The sequence below is a fragment of the Canis lupus genome, chromosome 8, assembly GCF_003254725.2.
Source record: "Canis lupus dingo isolate Sandy chromosome 8, ASM325472v2, whole genome shotgun sequence".
NCBI lineage: Eukaryota > Metazoa > Chordata > Mammalia > Carnivora > Canidae > Canis > Canis lupus.
The window spans coordinates 33,584,689-33,605,628 of record NC_064250.1 but is presented as its reverse complement, the minus strand read 5'-3'; the positions used below and the strand labels follow the sequence as shown (position 1 = coordinate 33,605,628).

The 20,940-nt window shown below is 39.9% G+C and overlaps 2 protein-coding genes across 12 annotated transcripts in view; one reads left to right on the top strand and one right to left on the bottom strand.

Annotated features, from left to right (window-relative positions):
• The window catches only part of ARMH4 (armadillo like helical domain containing 4), a 171,657-nt gene that overhangs the window by 61,079 nt on the left and 89,638 nt on the right, over positions 1-20,940 (top strand). For all 11 annotated transcript variants that reach the window (XM_025442328.3, XM_025442326.3, XM_049113218.1 and 8 more), the window contains one exon: positions 17,324-17,581. In XM_025442328.3, coding sequence (XP_025298113.2) covers positions 17,324-17,581 — 258 coding nt within the window. The remainder of the gene's footprint in view (positions 1-17,323; positions 17,582-20,940) is intronic.
• LOC112656858 (60S ribosomal protein L27a-like) lies at positions 5,006-5,527 on the bottom strand. Its single transcript, XM_025442336.2, has 2 exons — positions 5,340-5,527; positions 5,006-5,305 (listed from the first exon to the last, which is right to left on the bottom strand). Exons 1-2 carry the CDS (start codon positions 5,525-5,527, stop codon positions 5,047-5,049), a joined length of 447 nt encoding a protein of 148 aa, XP_025298121.1. The 3' UTR covers positions 5,006-5,046.

Below are 20,940 nucleotides of genomic sequence, written 5' to 3'. Positions count from 1 at the left end.
TGGTTATCCCAGGTTTGGTACTAATGCTCACATAGCCAGTGGTATTTCAGAAATATTTAAAATCATTCTTATGATGTATTACCCTATAGCTTTGCTTATAAATTCTGCTGTTGAAGAAAGATAACTGATTCTCACTCTAAGTTTTCTAGTATGCTATCTTATCATAAGGAATTCATTTATCAGTATAATCACAATTAAGCAAAAATTATTCTAGAGCTGATGTTATCCTTTTTTTGGAACCTTTGTTGCCCAACACTAGAAAGTAGAAAGTTAGTACTGCTTAGTAAAGTTCACCCTTAGACACACATGAAATTTTACATCATAGCTCAGGATGAGGAAAGGATTTATTTAGCCTTATGTATATTCAGAGTTTCTGTTCATTCATTTATGTGCACATTTAGCAAGTATTTGGTGATTCAGATAGTAAAAAAGAAGAAATGGGAGTGGATCTTGCATAAAAGTTAGTAGAAGAGTTAAGACATATATAAATAACAGAAATACATTGTAGAAAGTGGGAAAGTATCACACAACAAATTACAGAAAAAAAAAGAACTCTGAGAATTAGGAATGAGAGCTTAGCCTCAGTTTAGAGAAATAAGGAATTGATATGTTTGTGAGTCGTGTGTGTGTGTGTGTGTGTGTGTGTGTGGTGTATATATTTGTATACATATATGTACTCATTGTTCTATTAATATTTATAAAAAAAATAATTGATGACAAACCCAAAAATGTAGAAAACATTGTAAAGGATGTTGAATAGATACCATGTATACCACACTAGTAATCAGTTTAAAGACATGTAATCAAGTATAATTTGCTAATTTGGCTTTTTAGTTAGATGAACTATTTCTTAAGAATAGTTTCTTTCATAGCTTTTTAAAAATATTTTATTTATTTATTCATGAGAGACACAGAAAGAGAGAGAGAGAGGCAGAGACAAAGGCAGAGGAAGAAGCAGCCTCCACTCAGGGAGTCCGATGTGGGACTCGATCCCGAAACTCCAGGATCATGCCCTGAGCTGAAGGCAGACGCTCAACCACTGAGCCACCCACGCGTCCCTCTTTCATAATTTTTAAGAAAGATTATTTATTTTAGAGAGAGAGAGAGAGAGCAGGGGAGAGGAGCAGATGGAGAGAGAGAGGTAAAGAGAGAGAAGCAGACTCCCCACTGAACCTGATGATCTCACAACCCTCAGATCGTGACCTGAGATGAATGAAGTCATGAGTCTGATGCGCTTAACCAACTAAGCCACTCAGGTGCCCCAAGAATAGTTTTTAATAACAGAAGCAACTGCTTTTCAATGTAGAAGAGGCAATCACATGCTCAGTCTCAGGCTAACAAATACTTGATTTATAGGAAACTGCACCATGTCTCTCTTGAGGAGAATGTTCAGAACCCAGGCAAAAGGATTGGTTTTGAGTAATTCATCTGGGCTCGTACTCCTAGGTTGAGAATCCTTGTGAGGACTGGTCCAAATGGGGCTTTCTATGTTTGGTGATTTTGTGTAGTTGTTGAAGCAAACGTGGCTTATAACCACATGATAGGCTGTGGAGGTTTCAAAGGCATTTTAGATGTTTGCAGAAAATTAAGGCATTTTTAACAGGCATGCTTTCTCAAGGCTAGGCATGACTGTTCTTTTACTAGTGTGAACATGATAATCTTATTGCTTTGGAATACAAACAATCACAAACCTTAACAGTGTATAAAATAACATAAGGATTTTATCAACTGAACATTATCAGGCTGTATTCATAATCGTGAAGTTGTTTTGACATCAGACTACCTCTTATCACTTAAATGTATACATAACCCCAAAGGAAAAGATTAGGATAAAAATATAATGCATCAATTTGAATGGCCTTACAAGATTTTAAGAATGTTCACACTTGGAAACATTGCAAATGTCTTGAAAGAGTTACATTGATTTGGCTTAAATTTACCAGTGCCTTTTCTTCTTCAGCCATATTACCTCCTTTTACATTGTTTGATATCTCCAAACAAAATACTCTATGGAAATTTTTTTCTATAAAAAATGTGTAAAGAATTTCCAATGCTTTATTATGAGAAGGAGGTGGGCAAAAGGCCTGACATTGATCCCTCAGTTTTCTCAGGGTATCTGCTTCACGTGTTCCCTGAGGGGTCCTATATCCTATTAAAACTCCAGCTCGAACATAAGTGAAAACCCTGTCACTTATTTCAATTGAAATTAGTAGAAATTAAAAAAAAAAAACTTGGCTCAAACCTGAGGGAATACAAAGCAAATAAACCAAGAAAATAATAGAAACACAAAGTGAATTAGACTCACAACATACAAATTTCTCTTATCTTATCTTAGCTAAAAAGTTCTCAGGGCTCCCAGGTCCTGACCCATTCCACACTCTGAGAAGTTTTTTTTATATTCTATATCCAAAGCACTAGAACAGTTTTCAAGCACCTTGCTAGGCTTTCTGGCTTCTCAGCTTTTGGCTTGTTTCCTATACAGAGGATAACTTCCTTTTGTCCTCCTCATCCCTACCCCAACATGGAAGAGCCAAGAGCAAGATGTAAATTTCCTCTAGGGACCACCACCAAGTAGGGAATCCCTATTCCCACATACATATTATCTGCCCTGCTTTGTAGGTTTAATCCCTAGGCAATTGACAGCCAGACAACTATCATGATTGACACTACCCCTCCCTCAAAGGAAAATCCCATCTTTGTTAAAAGCATGGCATGATTCGTGTCTAGGCAGTATAACACTGTTCTCACTCTACAAGAAATAAACCTGTATGAAAATAGGCATTATCGCATTTTGTAATAAATAATAGTTAGTACTATTATTTACTCTATAACAGAAAGCTATGAAGTTAAAAGAGGATAGGAAGGAAAAATAGAAACAGTTCAGCTCAAACTCATCCTCCTTTATGAAGCCTCTCAGACCACTCAGTCCCCACTGAAGAGCAGTATAGACTAGTGGAAAATAGTTCTGCTTCTGGACTTGCATGGACATACGTGCATTTAAATCTTTGCTCTGTCATGAGTATGCATTGTGATCTTGACCAAATTGTTTAATTTCCTTAGACTTCAGTTTTCCTATCTGTGTAAAGTAGGGCTATTTATATTCCTATTTCTTATTGTAAGAATAGAATGAGATTTTTGTGTAGTAAATGCTTGCATGACCTGGAGTAAATGCATAATAAATATGATTTTTTAAGATCATTTATCAATTAAAACCATGTATCATTTATCATTTAATACTATGTATGAATAGTTGGAATGAAATATTCACATCTTCTCCATGCAACCTTGGGTGGCCAGGTAGACAATGTAAGTAAGCAAAGAGGAAGGTGCCTAAGACAGTAGGGATTGGTAAGTGTGGTACTACTGCACATACTCCCTCTGATCTGGACACATCTTGCTCATATTGTTGCCAGGAGGAGTATGTGAGCTCAGTGATGCTAGATCTTGCAAGTTTTTCAGGATAAGCTAAAAATGTTGATTTTTATGTGACATATTCTTATTTAAGTGTTGGCAGTCAGTCCACATGTTTACCTATCCCATTTCATTTTTTAAAATTTTTTAATTGAAGTTTGATTTGCCAACATATAATATAACACCCAGTGCTCATCCCGTCAAGTGCCCTCCTCAGTGCCCATCACCCAGTCACCCCATCCCCCCCTCACTTCTCCTTCCACTACCCTTTGTTCATTTCCCAGAGTTAGGAGCCTCTCATGTTTTGTCACAATATAAGAAATAGTGAAAGGGGGGAATCCCTGGGTGGCTCAGCGGTTTGGCGCCTGCCTTTGACCCAGGGCATGGTCCTGGAGTCCCGGGATCCGAGTCCCACATTGGGCTCCTTCATGGAGCCTGCTTTTTCCTCTGCCTGTGTCTCCGCCTCTCTCTCTGTCTCTCTCTGTCTCTGGGTCTCTAATGAATAAATAAATAAAGTCTTAAAAAAAAAAGAAATAGTGAAAGGAATTATAAAGGAAAGGAGGAAAATGAGTGGGAAAAAATTAGAGAGGGTGCCATTTCATTTTTACTAGTATGGACACCCAAAAAGAGTCTATCTTCCCAGCAGCTGATCATCAGTTTGTGCTCTTAAATGAGTTTTCTAGACCTCCTTCAGGGCAGGTGGGCAGAGTCAGGTCTTTCTATCTTGTATCCGCATTGGCATGTGGGTTCCAGGCATTGGGTAAATGATGAATGATGGAGTGGATGGTTTTAGGACCATTATCTGGTTTAATTGATGTGCTTGCTGCTTGACTTGTCCTGCTTGTTGTTGTTATCACCTTTTTTTTTTTTTTTAAGATTTTATTTGTTTATTCATGAGAGACACAAAGAGTGAGGCAGAGACATAGGCAGAGGGAGAGTGAGGCAGGGCTCCCTCTGGGGAGCCTGATGCAGGATGCAGGACTCCATCCCAGGACCATGACCTGAGCCAAAGGCAGATGCTCAACCTCTGAGCCACCCAGGTACCCTGGAATATTCCAATTCTTAAGTTCTCTGGGATTCATTATTAGGCTTAATAAAATAAATATTGTATATATATTCTATTGTACATATCCAGTGTTACATGAGAAAATGTGAAAGCACTGAATTGGCAGCAATACTTAAGATTTTAGAAATGTCATGTAATTCCATAAATTTTGAGTCAGCTTTACATTGTGAGCTGCTGAATTTGGTGGACATGAAGAACTTCAGATGCTTCTGGGGCTCCTCCATCCCTTATGATACCAGAGAGCCATCTGCTGGAGATTTGTTTCATATCCTCAAAACAAGTTTAATTTTTTCTTTCCTGGCTTTCCAGTTTTGTATCCATTTTGATGTCCAAGTTAAAAAAATAAAGGTCCGGAAAATAAAAGCAGTGCCATCCCCATTGTTTCACTTAGTGATAGTTAAGTGTGGAAACCATATTGTTATGATGGCTTTTGATTATATTTGTATAGAAATTGCCAGGAAAACACATGCCGACAAATATTTCTTCTTTTATTTTATTTATTTTTTGTCTTTTTATTTTTTATTTTTTTTTCACTTGTTAGCATTTAATGAACCTCCCCCTATGTGGCTTCAAGCTACTAGAACGCAGGCGCCCCCAACACCCTTTATCTTCTCCTCAGCTTTTCTACTGAAGAATTTGGCATTCACGATGACAGGCTGTTTTGGAAGCTTTCCATTTCCCAAAACTTTGTAGTAGCCTGATCGCATCACATTGATAATAGGAGCAGCTCCAGTCTTGTTTTTGGCAGCGTTTACCTGTGTCTGCTCACTGACTAAGGTCCACACTTTATCAAGGTTGACAGTTGGGCAGAAGCTCTGGTTCCTCTTTCTTTTTTTTTTTTTTTTTGCTCTGGTTCCTCTTTAAGTGGTAATGTCTCATACCGACTTTTCCAAAGTAACCTGGGTGATATTTGTCGAAATTGATCCTGTGATGATGCACGTCACCAGCATTCCCCTGGCCTCTTGGGTGTTTCCAGTGCTTGCCGATGCGGCCATGGCCATGGCTCATGTGGCCCCAAAGTTTCCGGGTCTTCCTCTGTCTGGATGGCATGTTGGCAGCCCAGAGGAAAAAGCTATTTTTTGTCCTTTTAGAAGATTTTATTTATTTATTTATCTGAGAGAATGAGCATGCAAGCAGGGTGGGGGTGGTGGGCAAGGGACAGAGGGAGAAGGAGAGAGAATCTAAATCAGACCTCCCGCTGAGCGTGCAGAACTCATTGTGGGGCTCCATGACCTGAGCTGAAACCAAGAGTTGGACATCTGATCGACTCAGCCACACAGGTGCCCCCATATGTTTCTTTTTTTAGAAATATGCTACTGGGATGTGTCCAAGCAACTCCCTTTAAGGGGGAAGTGGGAGAAAGGCTAATATGTACTCAGCATCTGCCCTGTTTTTTCCATGATATTCTTTCTCTTCTTCATGTGCCCTAATTTACCTTAGATTTAATTTTAAACATTGTAAAGGAAAGAAAAGGGCCACTAAAAAGAAAAGTTTGACACTTAAAAGATGATGATTCAAATTGATTATTACTTTTCCAAAGAGACAGAGTGTACAGGTAAGATGCTCTTCTTCCTGTTAAACAGGGAGAGACAGGTTATGTTGAGTACAAGTATTACTGTTGAAATTCTTCCTGTCTCCATTATTGGGATCATGTATTCTCTCTCTCTCTTTTTTTTTAAGACTTTATTTATTTATTCATGAGAGACACACACACACACACACACACAGAGAGAGAGAGAGAGAGAGAGAGAGAGAGAGAGAAAGAGAGAGGCAGAGACACAGGCAGCGGGAGAAGCAGGCCCCATGCAGGGAGTCCGATATGGGACTCGATCCCTGGTCTCCAGGATCACGCCCTGGGCTGAAGGTGGCGCTAAACTGCTGAGCCACCAGGGCTGCCCAGGATCATGTATTCTCAACCAAGGTTCCCCTCATTAGTAATACTCTGGGAATGCTAGCAACATCTGTAGCTTCTGGAAATCTAAAAATGTCTAAACTGTGATAAAAATGGAATGAGAGAAACTGAAGACCTTTGGTAGGAACTGCCTATTAAGTTCATGGCAACCGGACTTTGGAGGAGAGTCAGATTATTCAGGCCATGATCGTGGGGTAATTTTTCTTCCATATATATGTTCTGTTTGGATTCATTGGGAATTAACTCACAGTTCTGGTCCTGAACGAAAGTAAAACTCTTGGTTTTGGTGAACTTAGGCAGAAGTGTTTGCAACAAATACAACAGGCCTGTTCTAGAGAGTCAAAAATTCTGGGCTCAACAAACCCATTTGAGGCTCTGTTATGGTATTTAAGCACTCAAGGCAGTTATATCACCAGCTGTGAGGGCTGTAAGTAAAACAGAGTTTATCAGGCTTGCTTTCTGTTTAGCTGACAGTGTAAGCTTAGAGGATAATGCCTGCAAAGCATTTTGAGCTCCTCGGAAGAAAAGCCCTGTGTAAGTTCGAAGTATTGTTATGGGTTATAAAACAGCAGTTAAGAGATTTTGTCAGAGTATCTAGACAGGTGAAATTGGCTTAAAGAGGATACTGTCTAGACATATCTTTTTTTCTTCCTGCCACTTGCAATAGGACATTTCTCTGTGGAAGCTGTGGACACACTCCCTGCTTGATATCATTGAGCGTCTCTTAGCCGTATGGCACTTACCTGACATCTCTGTTTGATGTTTTACAGTTTTTATGTTATAGTTTCAGTTCACATCAAGCCCAAAAATGAGACCTCGAACCACGTCTGCATCCCTGTTGCAAACACCTGTGTTCGTTTTTTTGGCGGACACCTGTCAGGTTTTCACTGTTGTTAGGTGTCAGAATTCTCAACGGTGGCCATGCCAACATGTGACTTGATCTTAGTAAGAAGACTATGAAAAAAATCCATTAGGTCCATGACCAGGGAGCTCACTCAATGCCAGACTGGGCATCCTGAGTGCAGTGGGACACCCTTAGCTAGTGCTGGTTCAGCAAGAGCGAAAGGGAGTTTATGTAATGTGTGTCGTGCTTGGGAGTGGGAATAGTGTGAAGTGGTGGGAGGATTTGTTGTCTGTCACTAGAGGTGCTTACTCAACTGTCATTATTGCCCACTTGATTGCTGTTAGTGTCACTGCGAATCCTTGGTGTTATGAAGTAATCCGTGTCAAGTCATCCTGGGAATAAGGAAGCATTAGTTGTGAGGATGTACTTTCCATTCCAGGTGACAGACACAACTTGAAGAAATTTTCAGGCTGAACTCTGTGAACCTTTCTTACCAGGACTGCAGTGTTTTTTGGAGATTCCCAGGAGAAATACAATTTTTAAGTCTTTGATCACTATTACTTGGTATCTGTTATATCTGGTAAACCAAAAGCAGTTCCTTCTTTTAGAGGTTCATTTTTTTTTCTTTTTCTGTGTTATTTTAATATGAAATAATTGTGTGTGTGTGTGTGCGTGTTTGTTTTTTTTTTAAATAAGTATTTTTTAAAATTTATTTATTCAGAGAGAGAGAGAGACTGAGAGGCAGAGACACAGGCAGAGGGAGAAGCAGGCTCCATGCAGGGAGCCTGACACGGGACTCGATCCTGGGTCTCCAGGATCAGACCCCGGGCTGCAGGCGGCACTAAATCGCTGTGCCACCGGGGGTGCCCTTTTTTGTGTGTGTGTGTGTGTTTGTTTTATATTGGTCTGCATGCTTATTTAGGATTCAAATAGGCGAAAATAAAATAAAAAAATAAAATAAAATAGGCGAAAATAGAATTACCAAACTCAGAAAGCTCTACCCTGTAACCTTTAAATACAACATGGGAGTATAATTTGAATGAGTTCTTTATTTTATTTTATTTTATTTTATTTTATTTTATTTTAGTTCTTCCTTTAGATTCAGTTTTTTGGATCAGTGGTCTCCTTATGGTTTTTGGCACAATTATTTGTTGAATATTTATTTCATATCATTGCCCTCTGTGTTCAGAGCTGTTCATGACATCATTGTTGCTCTTGGGTGTAACTAGTTGAAAGACTGGCTGAAATACAGATGACTTTCTCTTTAGTTTTTTTTTTTTTTTTTTTAAGATTTTATTTATTTATTCATGAGAAAGAGAGAGAGAGTCAGAGACACAGGCAGAGGGAGAAGCAGGCTCCACACAGGGAGCCTGATGTGGGACTCGATCCCGGGTCTCCAGGATCACGCCCTGGGCCGAAGGTGGCGCTAAACCACTGAGCCACCCAGGCTGCCCTCTCTTTAGTTTTTATGAACGGAAAATTAATGTATACAACTCCAGTTTGTTTTGTACCTATTGTTCTTTTTAAAAATTTTTTAAAATTTAAATTCAATTTAGCTAACATATAGTGTATTATTAGTTTCAGGGATAGAATTTAGTGATTCATCAGTGGCATCTAGCACTCAGTGCTCATTCCATCAAGTGACCTCCACACCTGTTGTTCTTAATATTTTGCCTTTGTGCTTGCTGCAAGATTATTTGGAGAATGTTTTACTAATTGTTTATTAGTTGTTACTCTGTGTTTCTTTAGATGTACCCCATTGTTAAAAACCTGCATTTAGTTCATTGTTTATGCATTCATTCACCTGTCCATCTGTTCAACAAATACTTTTTGAACACTCCTGATGGCCAAGCACTGTGCTCATCATTGGTGACACAACAGAGGACAAGATCATCTTTCCTTTTATCCAGTACTTTTCCACCTTTCTGGGTCAAACTGCAATAAAATACATTACTTTGGTAATATTTGGAAAGGTGATCATATCTTTTTGTTACTGATCGTTCCACAGAAAATTGCAGCAGGGTACCGGTGACATCCTATTACAGGTGTTTAACAGCTACAAGATGATTATAGGCTCCTACAAAATAAGAAAATTCTCAGGTTGACAAAGATAAGGAGGAAATAAGGTTATACTAAAAGCCTCACTCCAGTAAGGCTTGTCTTCCTCCTGTCTTCTCAGCACAGTTCCTGAAACATCCTTTTTCTAGAACTATCTATCTCCTCAGGCTTGCAATATGATTCCTCAGGTACTAAAAGTGACATAATAGTAAACCTTTTAAGTTCCTTTGTGTTGAAGGGTGGGGTTGGTGGTATAAGGGGAAGGCTTTCCTTTCTCATCTCCCATGGCAGTTGGGGCCCTTCTTTCCTTCCCAGTATGAAAGGAATCCTCCAAGAGAATACTCCTCTGATGTGGAGTAAACATCTCATGTTGGGCATTTCAGGACAGGGAGGAGGAGACGGAAGGCTCTACCAGGGTGGGTGAGTGTGGGAGAGATTATGAGACATGTTGATCTAAGCAATGTCATTCAAACCACCTCAGGAAGGTAGTGATCAGTTTGTTGGCCATGGCTTGCTGATGTGCAGCCTGACTTTTTGATGTCCTTTTCATTATTTTTAGTTCTATGCCTTATTTTTTCTGACTTTTTTTTGAAAAGACTTTATTTATTCATGAGAGATACAGAAAGAGAGAGAGAGAGACAGAGAGAGAGAGAGGCAGAGACACAGGCAGAGGGAGAAGCAGGCTCCATGCAGGGAACCCGATGTGGGACTTGATCCCAGGACCCCAGGATCATGCCTTGAGCCAAAGGCAGACCCTCAACTGCTGAGCCACGAAGGGGTCCCTATTTTTTCTGACTTTATTGAGATATAGTTGAGAAATAAAATTGTATTTAGAGTGTACATTTTGGTGACTTGGTAGATGCATAACATTGTAAAAGGGCTCCCACCATTGGATTAATTAACACAGCCATCACCTGACATATTTACTTTTTTGGTGTGAGGACATTTAAGCTTTGTTCTCTTAGCAAATCCTAGTGATACAATATAGTGTTATCATCTGTAGTAGTCACCATGTTATACATTAGACCTTTAGACTTTATTCATCTTAGAGCTGACAGTTTGTACCCTTTTACCAATCTTTCCCTGTTTTCTCCATGCTGTAGCCCCTGGCAACCACTTTTCTACTTTCTGTTTTTATGAGTTAGACTTTTTTAAAATTTAGATTCCACCTATAAGTACTACCATGTAGTATTTGTCTCTCTCTGTCGAACTTTCACTCAGCATAATGTCCTTCGGTTTCATCCATGTGGCAAATGATAGGATTTCCTTCTTTTTAAATGTTGAATAATATTCTATTGTATGTGTATTGCATTTTCTTTATCCATTCATCTGTCAGTGGACATGTAGGTTGTTTCCATACCTTGGCTATTGTGAGTTATGTGGCTATGAACACCGGAGTAGAGATATCTCTTTGGGATAATGCTTTTGCTTTCTTTGGATATATACCGAGAAGTGAGATTGCTGGGTTATACAGCTCTATACTTTAAGGGGGAGGAATTAACTGAGCTTATTGTGGGTCAAGTAGAAGTTGTCCTTGGTAAGTGGTAGTGGTCAGTGGTCAACAGTTCACTGATGAGAGCTGAAAACTCAAGGGCTTTACCTTTGTGTTCCTAGGGGACCAGTATCATATTGTCACAATCATTCCATCAAGTACAACCCGTTTAGGTTTGTGGAAGGAAAAGGCAGCTGAAAATGATTTTATAGTGCTTTAAAAATGAAGATACGTTCTTTTTAGTCTATGGCCAGTTTCTGTCTGCAGGAGGAAAGTCAGGAAAGCCATCAAATAGTTGTGATGATCCCTGATAGTTTTCTCCAAATTCCAGTGACCCTATACTTTTTTCTCTGTCCAACTTCTTCCTCAGCTTCTCTTTAATTAGAGTCCCTGGTCCATCTTTATTTTCCCTCCAGCTTTACTGGGATATTATTGACATATAACATATGTCAACATATGTTTAGGGGACACAATGTGATGATTTGATATACATATATATTACAAAATGGTTACCCCAATAAGGTGAGTTAACATTTCCATCTCCTCGCATAAAGACTATTTTTTTCAAGATTTTATTTATTCATGAGAGACACACACAGAGAGAGAGAGGCAGTGACACAGGCAGAGGGATAAGCAGGCTCCATGCAAGGAGCCCGATGTGGGACTCCATCCTAAGACTCCAGGATCACGCCCTGAGCCGAAGGCAGACGCTCAACTGCTGAGGCACCCAGGCATCCCATAAATACTATTTTTTAAGAGTTTATTTATTTGAGAGAGACAGAGAGAGAAAATGAGTGGGAGGAGGGCAGAGGGAGAAGACTGCCTGTAGAGCAAGGAGGCTGGCAAGGGAGTTGATCCCAGGACTCTGAGCTAAAGGCAGATGCTTAACCGACTGAGTCATCCAGGTACCCATAAATACTATTTTTTTTTGTGGTGATAATATTTAAGATCTACTCTCATAATAACTTTCAAGTATGCAATACAGTATTGTTAATTATAGTCACCATACTGTACATTATATCCCCAGGACTTACTTGTGTTACTGTGGGAGTTTGTATTACTGTGAACCCTTTGCCTGGTTCATCTGTTTTTTTTTTTCTTTAAGATTTTCATTTATTTATTTGAGAGAGAGAGAACAAGTAGGGGGAGTGGTAGGTAGAGGGAGAAGCATATTCCCCATGGAGCAAAGAGCCCAAGGCGGGGCTCAATCCCAGGATTCTGGGATCATGACCTGAGCTGAAGGCAGATGCTTAACCAACTGACCTACCCAGGTGTCCTTACCTGGTCCATCTTTAATCACTTCCTTGACACACAGTCAACCACATCCCTCCGCCACTGAACTCTTCTAGCAAAATTTGCTGCTGGTTAAATCTCTCTGCCTACACTACTCTACCACCCATGCCTGAACCCAAGCAGCTGAATGTGGCTGGAGAAAAACACAACCCCCTCAGCCTGTCTCACTTTAAATTTATGATGTCCCATCTCAGGTGGGCCCATAGGGCTGCCTGCCAGTCCTATCACATTTCCCTGGGGAATTCACTTGCCCATTCTCCAAGATGACTATTTCACACTTTTTCCTCTCACCTCCAAACACCAACATTTCTTTTTTTCCTTCTTAGTTTCTTATTTGACTGAGAAAACAAAAGTAATATGAAGACAACTTTCATATATTCCCATCACCAGATCTATCCTTCTGCCTGCACTCGTGCCCACTGCAGTGGAGGAGGTGTCTGAGCCAGCCTGTGCACTGGATCCCATCCCTTCTCAGTCACAAGAAAGAAACAGCCTTATACAGTGGCCACTATGAGACAAGCTTAGTCCTTAGTACTTTATATATTAACTCATGTAACCATACAACAGCCCCGAGAGGTAGGAAGAACCCTAGTTTTACAGATGAGGAAGCTGAGGTACAGTAACGTGTCCAAAATCACAGAGTCATAGTACTTTGGTGTGGCTTGAGTCCATGTGTACAACCCCTTGCCATACCTCATCTCCAGCATTCCCCAGCAGCCCTCTCCCCTCTCTCCTGAGTCATCATTACCCCCCTGCCACTAGATCTTACCCATCAACTTACAAGCAAATTCTAGTATCTCCTATTTTCAGAAGCTACCCTGGACCCCCATATCTTCCTCTAGCTGCCCTCTTCCATCCCTCTTCTTTTTTTCAAAAGTTTTTGTAGGTTTTTTTGTTTTTAATATTTGCTGTATCTACTCCCTTTTTTCTCTCTTTTTTTTTTTTTTTTTCTTATTTTCTTTTCAACTACTCTAGTCTTGCTTTTACCTCTACCATTCCACAGAAACAGCTTTGGTCAAATCACTAATCACTTCCACAGTGTCGAAGCCAGCGGTAATGACAATACCAGAGGGACATTCTCAGTTTCTTACTCAGGCCCTCAGAAATGTTTTATTATTCCCTTGACTCCCTCCACTCCACACTTGTCTTGGTTTTTCTTCCACCTCAGTGGTCACTTCTGTATCTCCTTTGCTGGATCTCCTTCTGCTGGCCAACTTCTAATTGTCCGATTGCCCAGGGCTTGGACTGGACCACTTTTCCTCCTACCCAGACTCATTATTTTGATGATCTCAGCCAGTCTCAGGCTGTAAATATTATTTCTAAATTGATGACTCTTAGATGTTTATCTCTAGCTTTGATCTTCATTAGGCTTCCAGCATTTCCATTTGGAAGTTGTAGGCATAGGGATCACACAATCTGTCTCAAATAAAATTCTTGATTTTATTCTTTACCCTTTAGTTTCCATCTTTAATAAAGTGGAATCTTCCTTCCACATCACACATCATAATTATCAGTAGGGCTCTACTTTGAAATTACCTTCACACTACATCCCAGATCTGATCACTTCTTCCTGCTTCCAGAACTACATCCTTGTCCAAAGCACCATCATCTTATTCCCTGGTTGTGAAATACCCTCCTAATGGGTCTCTTTGCTTTGTCTCTTGCTCTGATATAGCTTGTTTCTCACCCTGCAGCCAGTCATTCCTTATAGATATGTGTCAGATCTGACCCCTGCTTACCCCTCCCACCTCATTTCCTATCCCTTCTTGTTCCCAGCCCAGTTTTTGTCATTCTTTGAACACAGCACACATCTGCATCAAGGCTTTAGTTTCTTTTCTTTTTATTTTTTTAAGATTTTATTTATTTATTCATGAGAGACACACAGAGAGAGAGGCAGAGGCACAGGCAGAGGGAGAAGCAGGCTCCATGCAGGGAGCCTGATGCGGGACTTGATCCCAGGACCCCAGGATAACGCCCGGGGATGAAGGCAGGTGCTAAACCCCAGAGCCACCCAGGCATCCCAAGGCTTTTGTTTCTGCTGTTCCTTCTGTTCCCTGTTGCCAGGAATGCTCCTGTAGATATTGACCTAAATTAAACAATAGAATTCATTATTTTGATATAATCTCTGTTCAAACTTTACCTTACCAGAAAAGTTTTCCTTGATCTCCCCATCCAAAAAAAGCAGAGATTGACATTTTCCATCTTCTTATCAGTTTTTTTCTTATCAGTTTTTGTTGTTGTTGTTGTTTTTAATAAATTAATTTTTATTGGTGTTCAATTTACCAACATACAGAATAACACCCAGTGCTCATCCCGTCAAGTGTCCCCCTCAGTGCCCGTCACCCACTCACCCCCACCCCCCGCCCTCCTCCCCTTCCACCACCCCTAGTTCGTTTCCCAGAGTTAGGAGTCTTTATGTTCTGTCTCCCTTTCTGATATTTCCCACACATTTCTTCTCCCTTCCCTTATATTTCCTTTCACTATTATTTATATTCCCCAAATGAATGAGAACATACACTGTTTGTCCTTCTCCGATTGACTTACTTCACTCAGCAGAATACCCTCCAGTTCCATCCACAATGGTGGGTATTTGCCGTTTCTAATGGCTGAGTAATATTCCATTGTATACATAGACCACATCTTCTTTATCCATTCATCTTTCGATGGACACCGAGGCTCCTTCCACAGTTTGGCTATTGTGGACATTGCTGCTATAAACATCGGGGTGCAGGTGTCCTGGCGTTTCATTGTATCTGAATCTTTGGGGTAAATCCCCAACAGTCTTACCAGTTTTAATCAGAGTGTAATGTTGTATCATCTGTTGTGAGCTGTGTGTCTCATTGAGTGGCATATTCGCTCCAGGAAGGCAGAGACGGTACTGGTTTATTCCTACTGTCTGGAACTAGGTGTTTGAGAAATAGTCATTGAATTTTTGGAATAGTGAGAGGTATTAAGTCCTACAAAGTTAAAGTTTTTATAAGAATGAAAAAGATAAGATGTACTATTTTTTAAAAGTTAAAAAAAACCTCTGTAAACAACAGGTGAAAAGGAATCTGTATGGAGAATACTGTCTAGAAGCAGAAAAAGAGAGTGTCGGAATTCCTGTGTAGCTCTGATCTTCCCTCTTCCCTTCTCCACCATTTCAAGTGGAGAGCCAAGAGAAGAGACCAGGGGAAGGTTCTCAGTTTTGTGAGCTCTCATCTGGGGCTTCAGGGTGTATCCATGGTGAGGGAGGAGCCTTGAAGTATTCCTAGAAAATTAAAATTGGTGAAGCAAAGTAAAATTGGGGACTTTCTGTTTCCTCAATTCACTCTGCTTGAAGCATTGAATGTGACAAATTGTGAATTTAATTCTTAGGATGATGATAATAATAATGATTTTTTTCAAGTGTGCTTTTCTGACTGCCTTCGATCAATATCCTATTTCCTAATCTCCTTTAGAATTGAATTGAGAATGTTGATGTAGTTGTTTCTACTTTCTTGGGTCAATTTTCCAACAGGAGCCAGGAGTGGATATATGTACCTCTCATTTAACATCTTCTACTCACTGATATGGAAGGAGAATAGAAGGAAAATTGTGCCAAAATAATGAATTTTTTTGTTTAGTATTATAAGATACAAAAGGATTGGGACACTCTTGAAATTCTGTTAGTATTTTAGTGTACTTTCTCATGGGCAGATTTTTTAAAAAACATTTTATTTATTTATTCTTGAGAGACACACAGAGAGAGAGAGAGAGGCAGAGACACAGGCAGAGGGAGAAGCAGGCTCCATGCAGGGATGGATCCCGGGACTCCAGGATCATGCCCCGAGCCAAAGGCAGGCATTCCACCCCCCTTTTTTAAAATTATAGTTGAAACACAATGTTACATTAATTGCAGCTGTACAGCCTAGTGATTCCACAAGTCTATACTTTATGCTATGCTCACCACAAGTGTAGCTACCACCTGTCACCATACAATGCTATTACAATACTATGGGCTGTATTTCCGATTTTGTGCCTTTTATCTCTGTGACTTATTCATTCCGTAACTGGAAGCCTGTATCTCCCACTTCTGTTTGCCCAACCCCCATGTGTTTTCCCTCTGGCAACCATCAGTTTGTTATCTGTATTTATGGGTCTGTTTCTCCTTTTTGTTTATTTGTTTATTCATTTGTTCTGTTTTTTAGATTCCCCATGTGAATGAAATTATATGGTATTTGTTTTTCTCAGTCTGACTTATTTTGTTTAGCATAATACCCTCTAGGTTCATCCGTGCTATTGAAAATGGCAAGATTTCACTCCTTTTTATGGCTGAGTAGCATTCTGTGGTGTGTGTGTATGTGTGTTTATCACATATATATGTATATATACATATATATACATATATATACATATACATATATATACATATATATATATATATATGAGTGTGTGTGTGTGTGTATCACTTCTTTATCCATTCACCTGTCCATGGATACTTGGGTTGCTTTCATATTTTGGCTATTGTAAATAATGCCACAATAAACATAGAGCTGCATGTATCTTTTTGAATTCGTGTTTTCATTTTCTTTGGGTAGAATTACTGGATCATATGGTATTTCTATTTTTAATTTTTTGAGGAATCTCCATAAGTCTTCCACAGTGGCTATACCAATTTGCATTCCTACCAACAGTGCATGAAGGTTCCTTTTTCTCCACATCTTCACTAACACTTATTTTTCTCATCTTTTTGTTTCTAGCCATTCTGACAGATGTAAGGTGATATCATTGAGGTTTTGATTTGTATTTCCTTGATGATTAGTGATGCTGAGTATCTTTTTATGTGTCTGTTGGCAATCTGTATATCTTCTTTGGAAAAATATCTGTGCAAGTCTTCTAATTTTTAAACTGGATTATTTGTTTCTTAGGGGTTGGGTTCTATAATTTCTTTATATATTTTGGATATGAAATTGTGGGTACATCTTCAGTGACCTCCAGCAGAAAAAGGGAAGGGATGTTTCGTACCTTCGTAAATATAAACTAATAAAAATTTATATTTCCTGAACTGTGACTCCATGTACACATGCTCTGTACTAATTATCTGACACCATACACCTATGGTGAGCACATGATCTTGCAAGGCCCACATCACCCAACTTTGGCTATGAAATTTGTTTGAAAAAGTCAACTACAATTATTTTGTAGTGTTTGGGTCATTTCAAAAGATTCATATGTAGGCATTTACTGTGTTCCTTTGTGTTTCTTGGTGATTTCTTTTTTTCCTAGAGGGAGAAGAAGATGAGGATGAAGAGGATGAGGAGGAGGAAGAGGAAGAAGAGGAAGATGAGGAAGAAGATGAAGAAGATAAAGAAGGAGAGACCCTGGATGAGAGCTTGGATGGTGATGCTGAGCTGCCTGGGTTTACTCTCCCTGGCATCACGTCTCAAGAACCTGGCTTGGAGCAGGAAAATCTGGGCCCGTTGGAGGGAGCTACCTACCAGGTGCCAGACGCTATCGAGTGGGAACAGCAGAATCAGGGCCTGGGTAAGAGTCACTCGTGTTTCTTTCTTCCTCCCCCCTCTCCTCCTTTTATTTTCTTAAGGTGGCAGCTTGCTTTCTTGGCATCAATTATGGAGCAAAATGGACTTTCTGGTTATGTTTATGGATGGTTCATTTCAGAAAAGTTATCAGTTTTTTCTTAGATGTTTATATTTAGTGTGCTCTTAAATAGCCAGCCTCCAAATAGTCTCCAGCTGCCCACTGAGAGCACAGTTACCTAGTTTTTGGAAGGAATTCCATCTTTCCTTCCCAGCTGGAAGACAACTATTGGTTTTGGGAGGACTTCCAAATGGAGAGAAGACATGAGTAACCAGTGTGCTGAACAAGCAGCGTGAATGGTCTGCAGTCAGAAAACAAATATATGGAGTTACCTTCTGTCCCTGTAGAATTTGCTTCCTAGGGGAAATTCTTCCCCCACTTCTGAGTGTGTGCTCAGCAGGCTTGTTACTTTTCGGTTTCTTCTTAGGTTTTATTTGGTTGGCAGATACAGTCTCAGTTTAGCAGTCAGTGTCCAGACACCTACGTACTTGCTGTCTCTCGGGCATGGCCCGAATTATCCTGGAGAGGCTCCATGGGTGCAGGCTGACCTCACCTCTGACACTCTCTTCCCCATCAGCAGGGAAGCTCCTTGGTGTCTCTCCTTTTGGCTTTTTCTAGAGAGATGCTATAAGCTCTGGTGATTCCTTGAGGCCTTACTCTCTTCACTTGAGGTAAGATGATCTCTTCTCTAAAGAAATACCCTCTCTGAAATTCTCTTAGTCTTTAACAGCCCCTTTTACAACCTTCAGTGCAGCAGAGGTTAGGTTTATTTTTTAAAATTTTTAAAAAAGATTTTATTTATTCATGAGAGACACCGAGACATAGGCAGTGGGAGAAGCAGGCTCCCTGCCGGGAGCCTGATGCAAGACTTGATCCCAGGACTCCGGGATCACGACCTGAGCTGAAGGCAGATGCTCAGCCACTGAACCATCCAGGCACCCCAGCAGAGGTTAGGTTTAAAAGTCACATAACTAAAAAAAAAAACTAAAAAAAAAAAAAAAAAAAAAAAAAAAAGTCACATAACTAGTGTTTGGCAATTTCATTGGAAATTTGGATGTTGGTCTGGAACTTTGCTCTGGAATATCATGCTAGTGTATTATGGTGCCTTGGTTGAAATATCCAATTTCGAATCTTATTGCATATGATTTCTTAAAGATCATTCTCCTCTCTCATGAAAACTTTTAGATTAGTGGTGAGAAAGGGTGAGTACATTAATACAAGTGCAGAGCAGGAAAATCACTGTGTCAAGTTATTGCATGATTGTGTAGTTTAAAATAAGCTCTTTTTAAAATAAGATTTTGTTTAATTATTTGAGAGAGCACGTTCATTTGTGCATATGAGTCGGGGTGGGGGACAGAGGGAGAGGGAGAAGCAGACTCCCCGCTGAGCAGGGAGCTCCATGCAGGACTTAATCCCAGGTCCCCAAGATCATGACCTGAGCTGAATGCAGATTCTTTACCAACTGAGCCACTCAGGCACCTCAGGATTTTTTTTTTTTTTTAAAGATGAAATTAGACTTGGTAAAACTTTGAAAGGTTTGTGGTCTAAGGAGGAATACTTTTCTTTGATGAACTGTCCTTTTGATCTGGTTAATTCATCCAACAAACCTCCCTGAGCACCTACTCTGTTCATGGCACTTTGCATGGGGACAGAGAGGAAAGCCAGAGTGGTGCCTTTCTTTGATTAGAGCAGAACCCACTTCATAAAGTTTCAGTGTGGGGAGGGTGAGTTTTATAATAAAAGTAGGTTATTAGAGGGCAAAACAGAAATGTGGAAGGGGGTCCTCCTATCCTGCCTCCTGATTCCAGCCCCCATGCATAGCTAAGTATTTTTAAATTAGAGATACCAATTTAGTGATTTGTTATGCTTTTTTTTATAAAGATTTTATTTATTTATTCATAGAGACAGAGAGAGGCAGAGACACAGGCAGAGGGAGAAGCAGGCATCATGCAGAGAGCCCGACATGGGACTCGATTCAGGGTCTCCAGGATCACGCCTGGGCTGCAGGCAGCGCTAAACCGCTGCGCCACTGGGGCTGCCCACTTGTTATGCTTTTAAAAGTGATTCCCGTAAGTCCTGAGGTTTTGTTTTTGTTTTGTTTTGTTTTGTTTTTAACATATCAGAGTTTTTCTTATAATTATTTACCATTTCTCCAGATATGTCTTACCTTTTACTGTCACTTCCTTTTCTGATAAATTCATTCTATCAACATGTTTTTAGCACTGAGTTTCCTGAAAACCAAAGAAGGAACAAATTGTCCAAGCTGTTTTTTTTTTTTTCTTTCTTCCCACTATGGGAAGACTGTGTTTGAGTAGTGTCTGGCACTAGAATTTTATTTGCTCATCACCTTTTTCTTGGAGTCACAGAGATATCTCCTAGTCACTCACAACCAGTAATAACTTCTGGATCAACATTAATTGATAACAGTTTTCTAAATACTCTCAGGTCAGATGAGGTAGAGGAAAACCTCTCCTATTTGTGATGGATTTTGTGGTAGGTGGAATAGTGGCTCCCCAAAGATGTCTGTGTCCTAATCTTTGGAGCTTGTGAATTTGTTATGTTTCATGGCAAAAAGGACTTTAGTGAGGTGATTGAGTTAAGAATCTTGAGATGGGAGGTTATTCTGGATCATCTAGGGGGGCCAATATAATCACATATGTCCTTATAGGGGGGAGGCAGGAGAGTCAGAGTCAGAGAAGGAGATGTGATGAGAGAGGCAGAGGTCAGAGTGATGTGGTCATGAGCCAAGGAATGCTAGCTGCTCCCAGAAGCTTCAAAAGGCAAGGAAATTGATTCTCCCCTGAACCTCTAAAATACAATCCTGCATATACCTTGATTTTAACTAAGACCCATTTCAGACTTTTGACCTGCAGAACTATAAGATGTTAAATTTGTGTTGTTTTGAGCCACAAAGTTTGTGGTAATTTCTTACAACAGAAATAGGAAACTAATAGAGATTTCAATAAGTACTTTATGAGAAACATCATTTTAGAATGTAGAGCTGCATGGTAGCTATAGTCAGAGTGTGAACATTGTAAACTTAAATGTAGTTTCTTCTTTTTTTTTCTTTAGATATATTTATTCTAGAGAGAGAGTGTGCATGGGCACATGTGTGAGCTGGGGGTGAGCAGACTCCCCACTGAGCATGAGGCCCAAAGCAGAGCTCAATCCCAGGACCTGATATCATAACCTGAGCCCAAATCAAGAGCTGGCCACCCAACTGACTTAGCCACCCAGGTGCCCTAACTAGTTTTTTTTTCTGAATGAGTCATTAAAAGTGCAAAAATCGAGAACTTTCAAAAAGT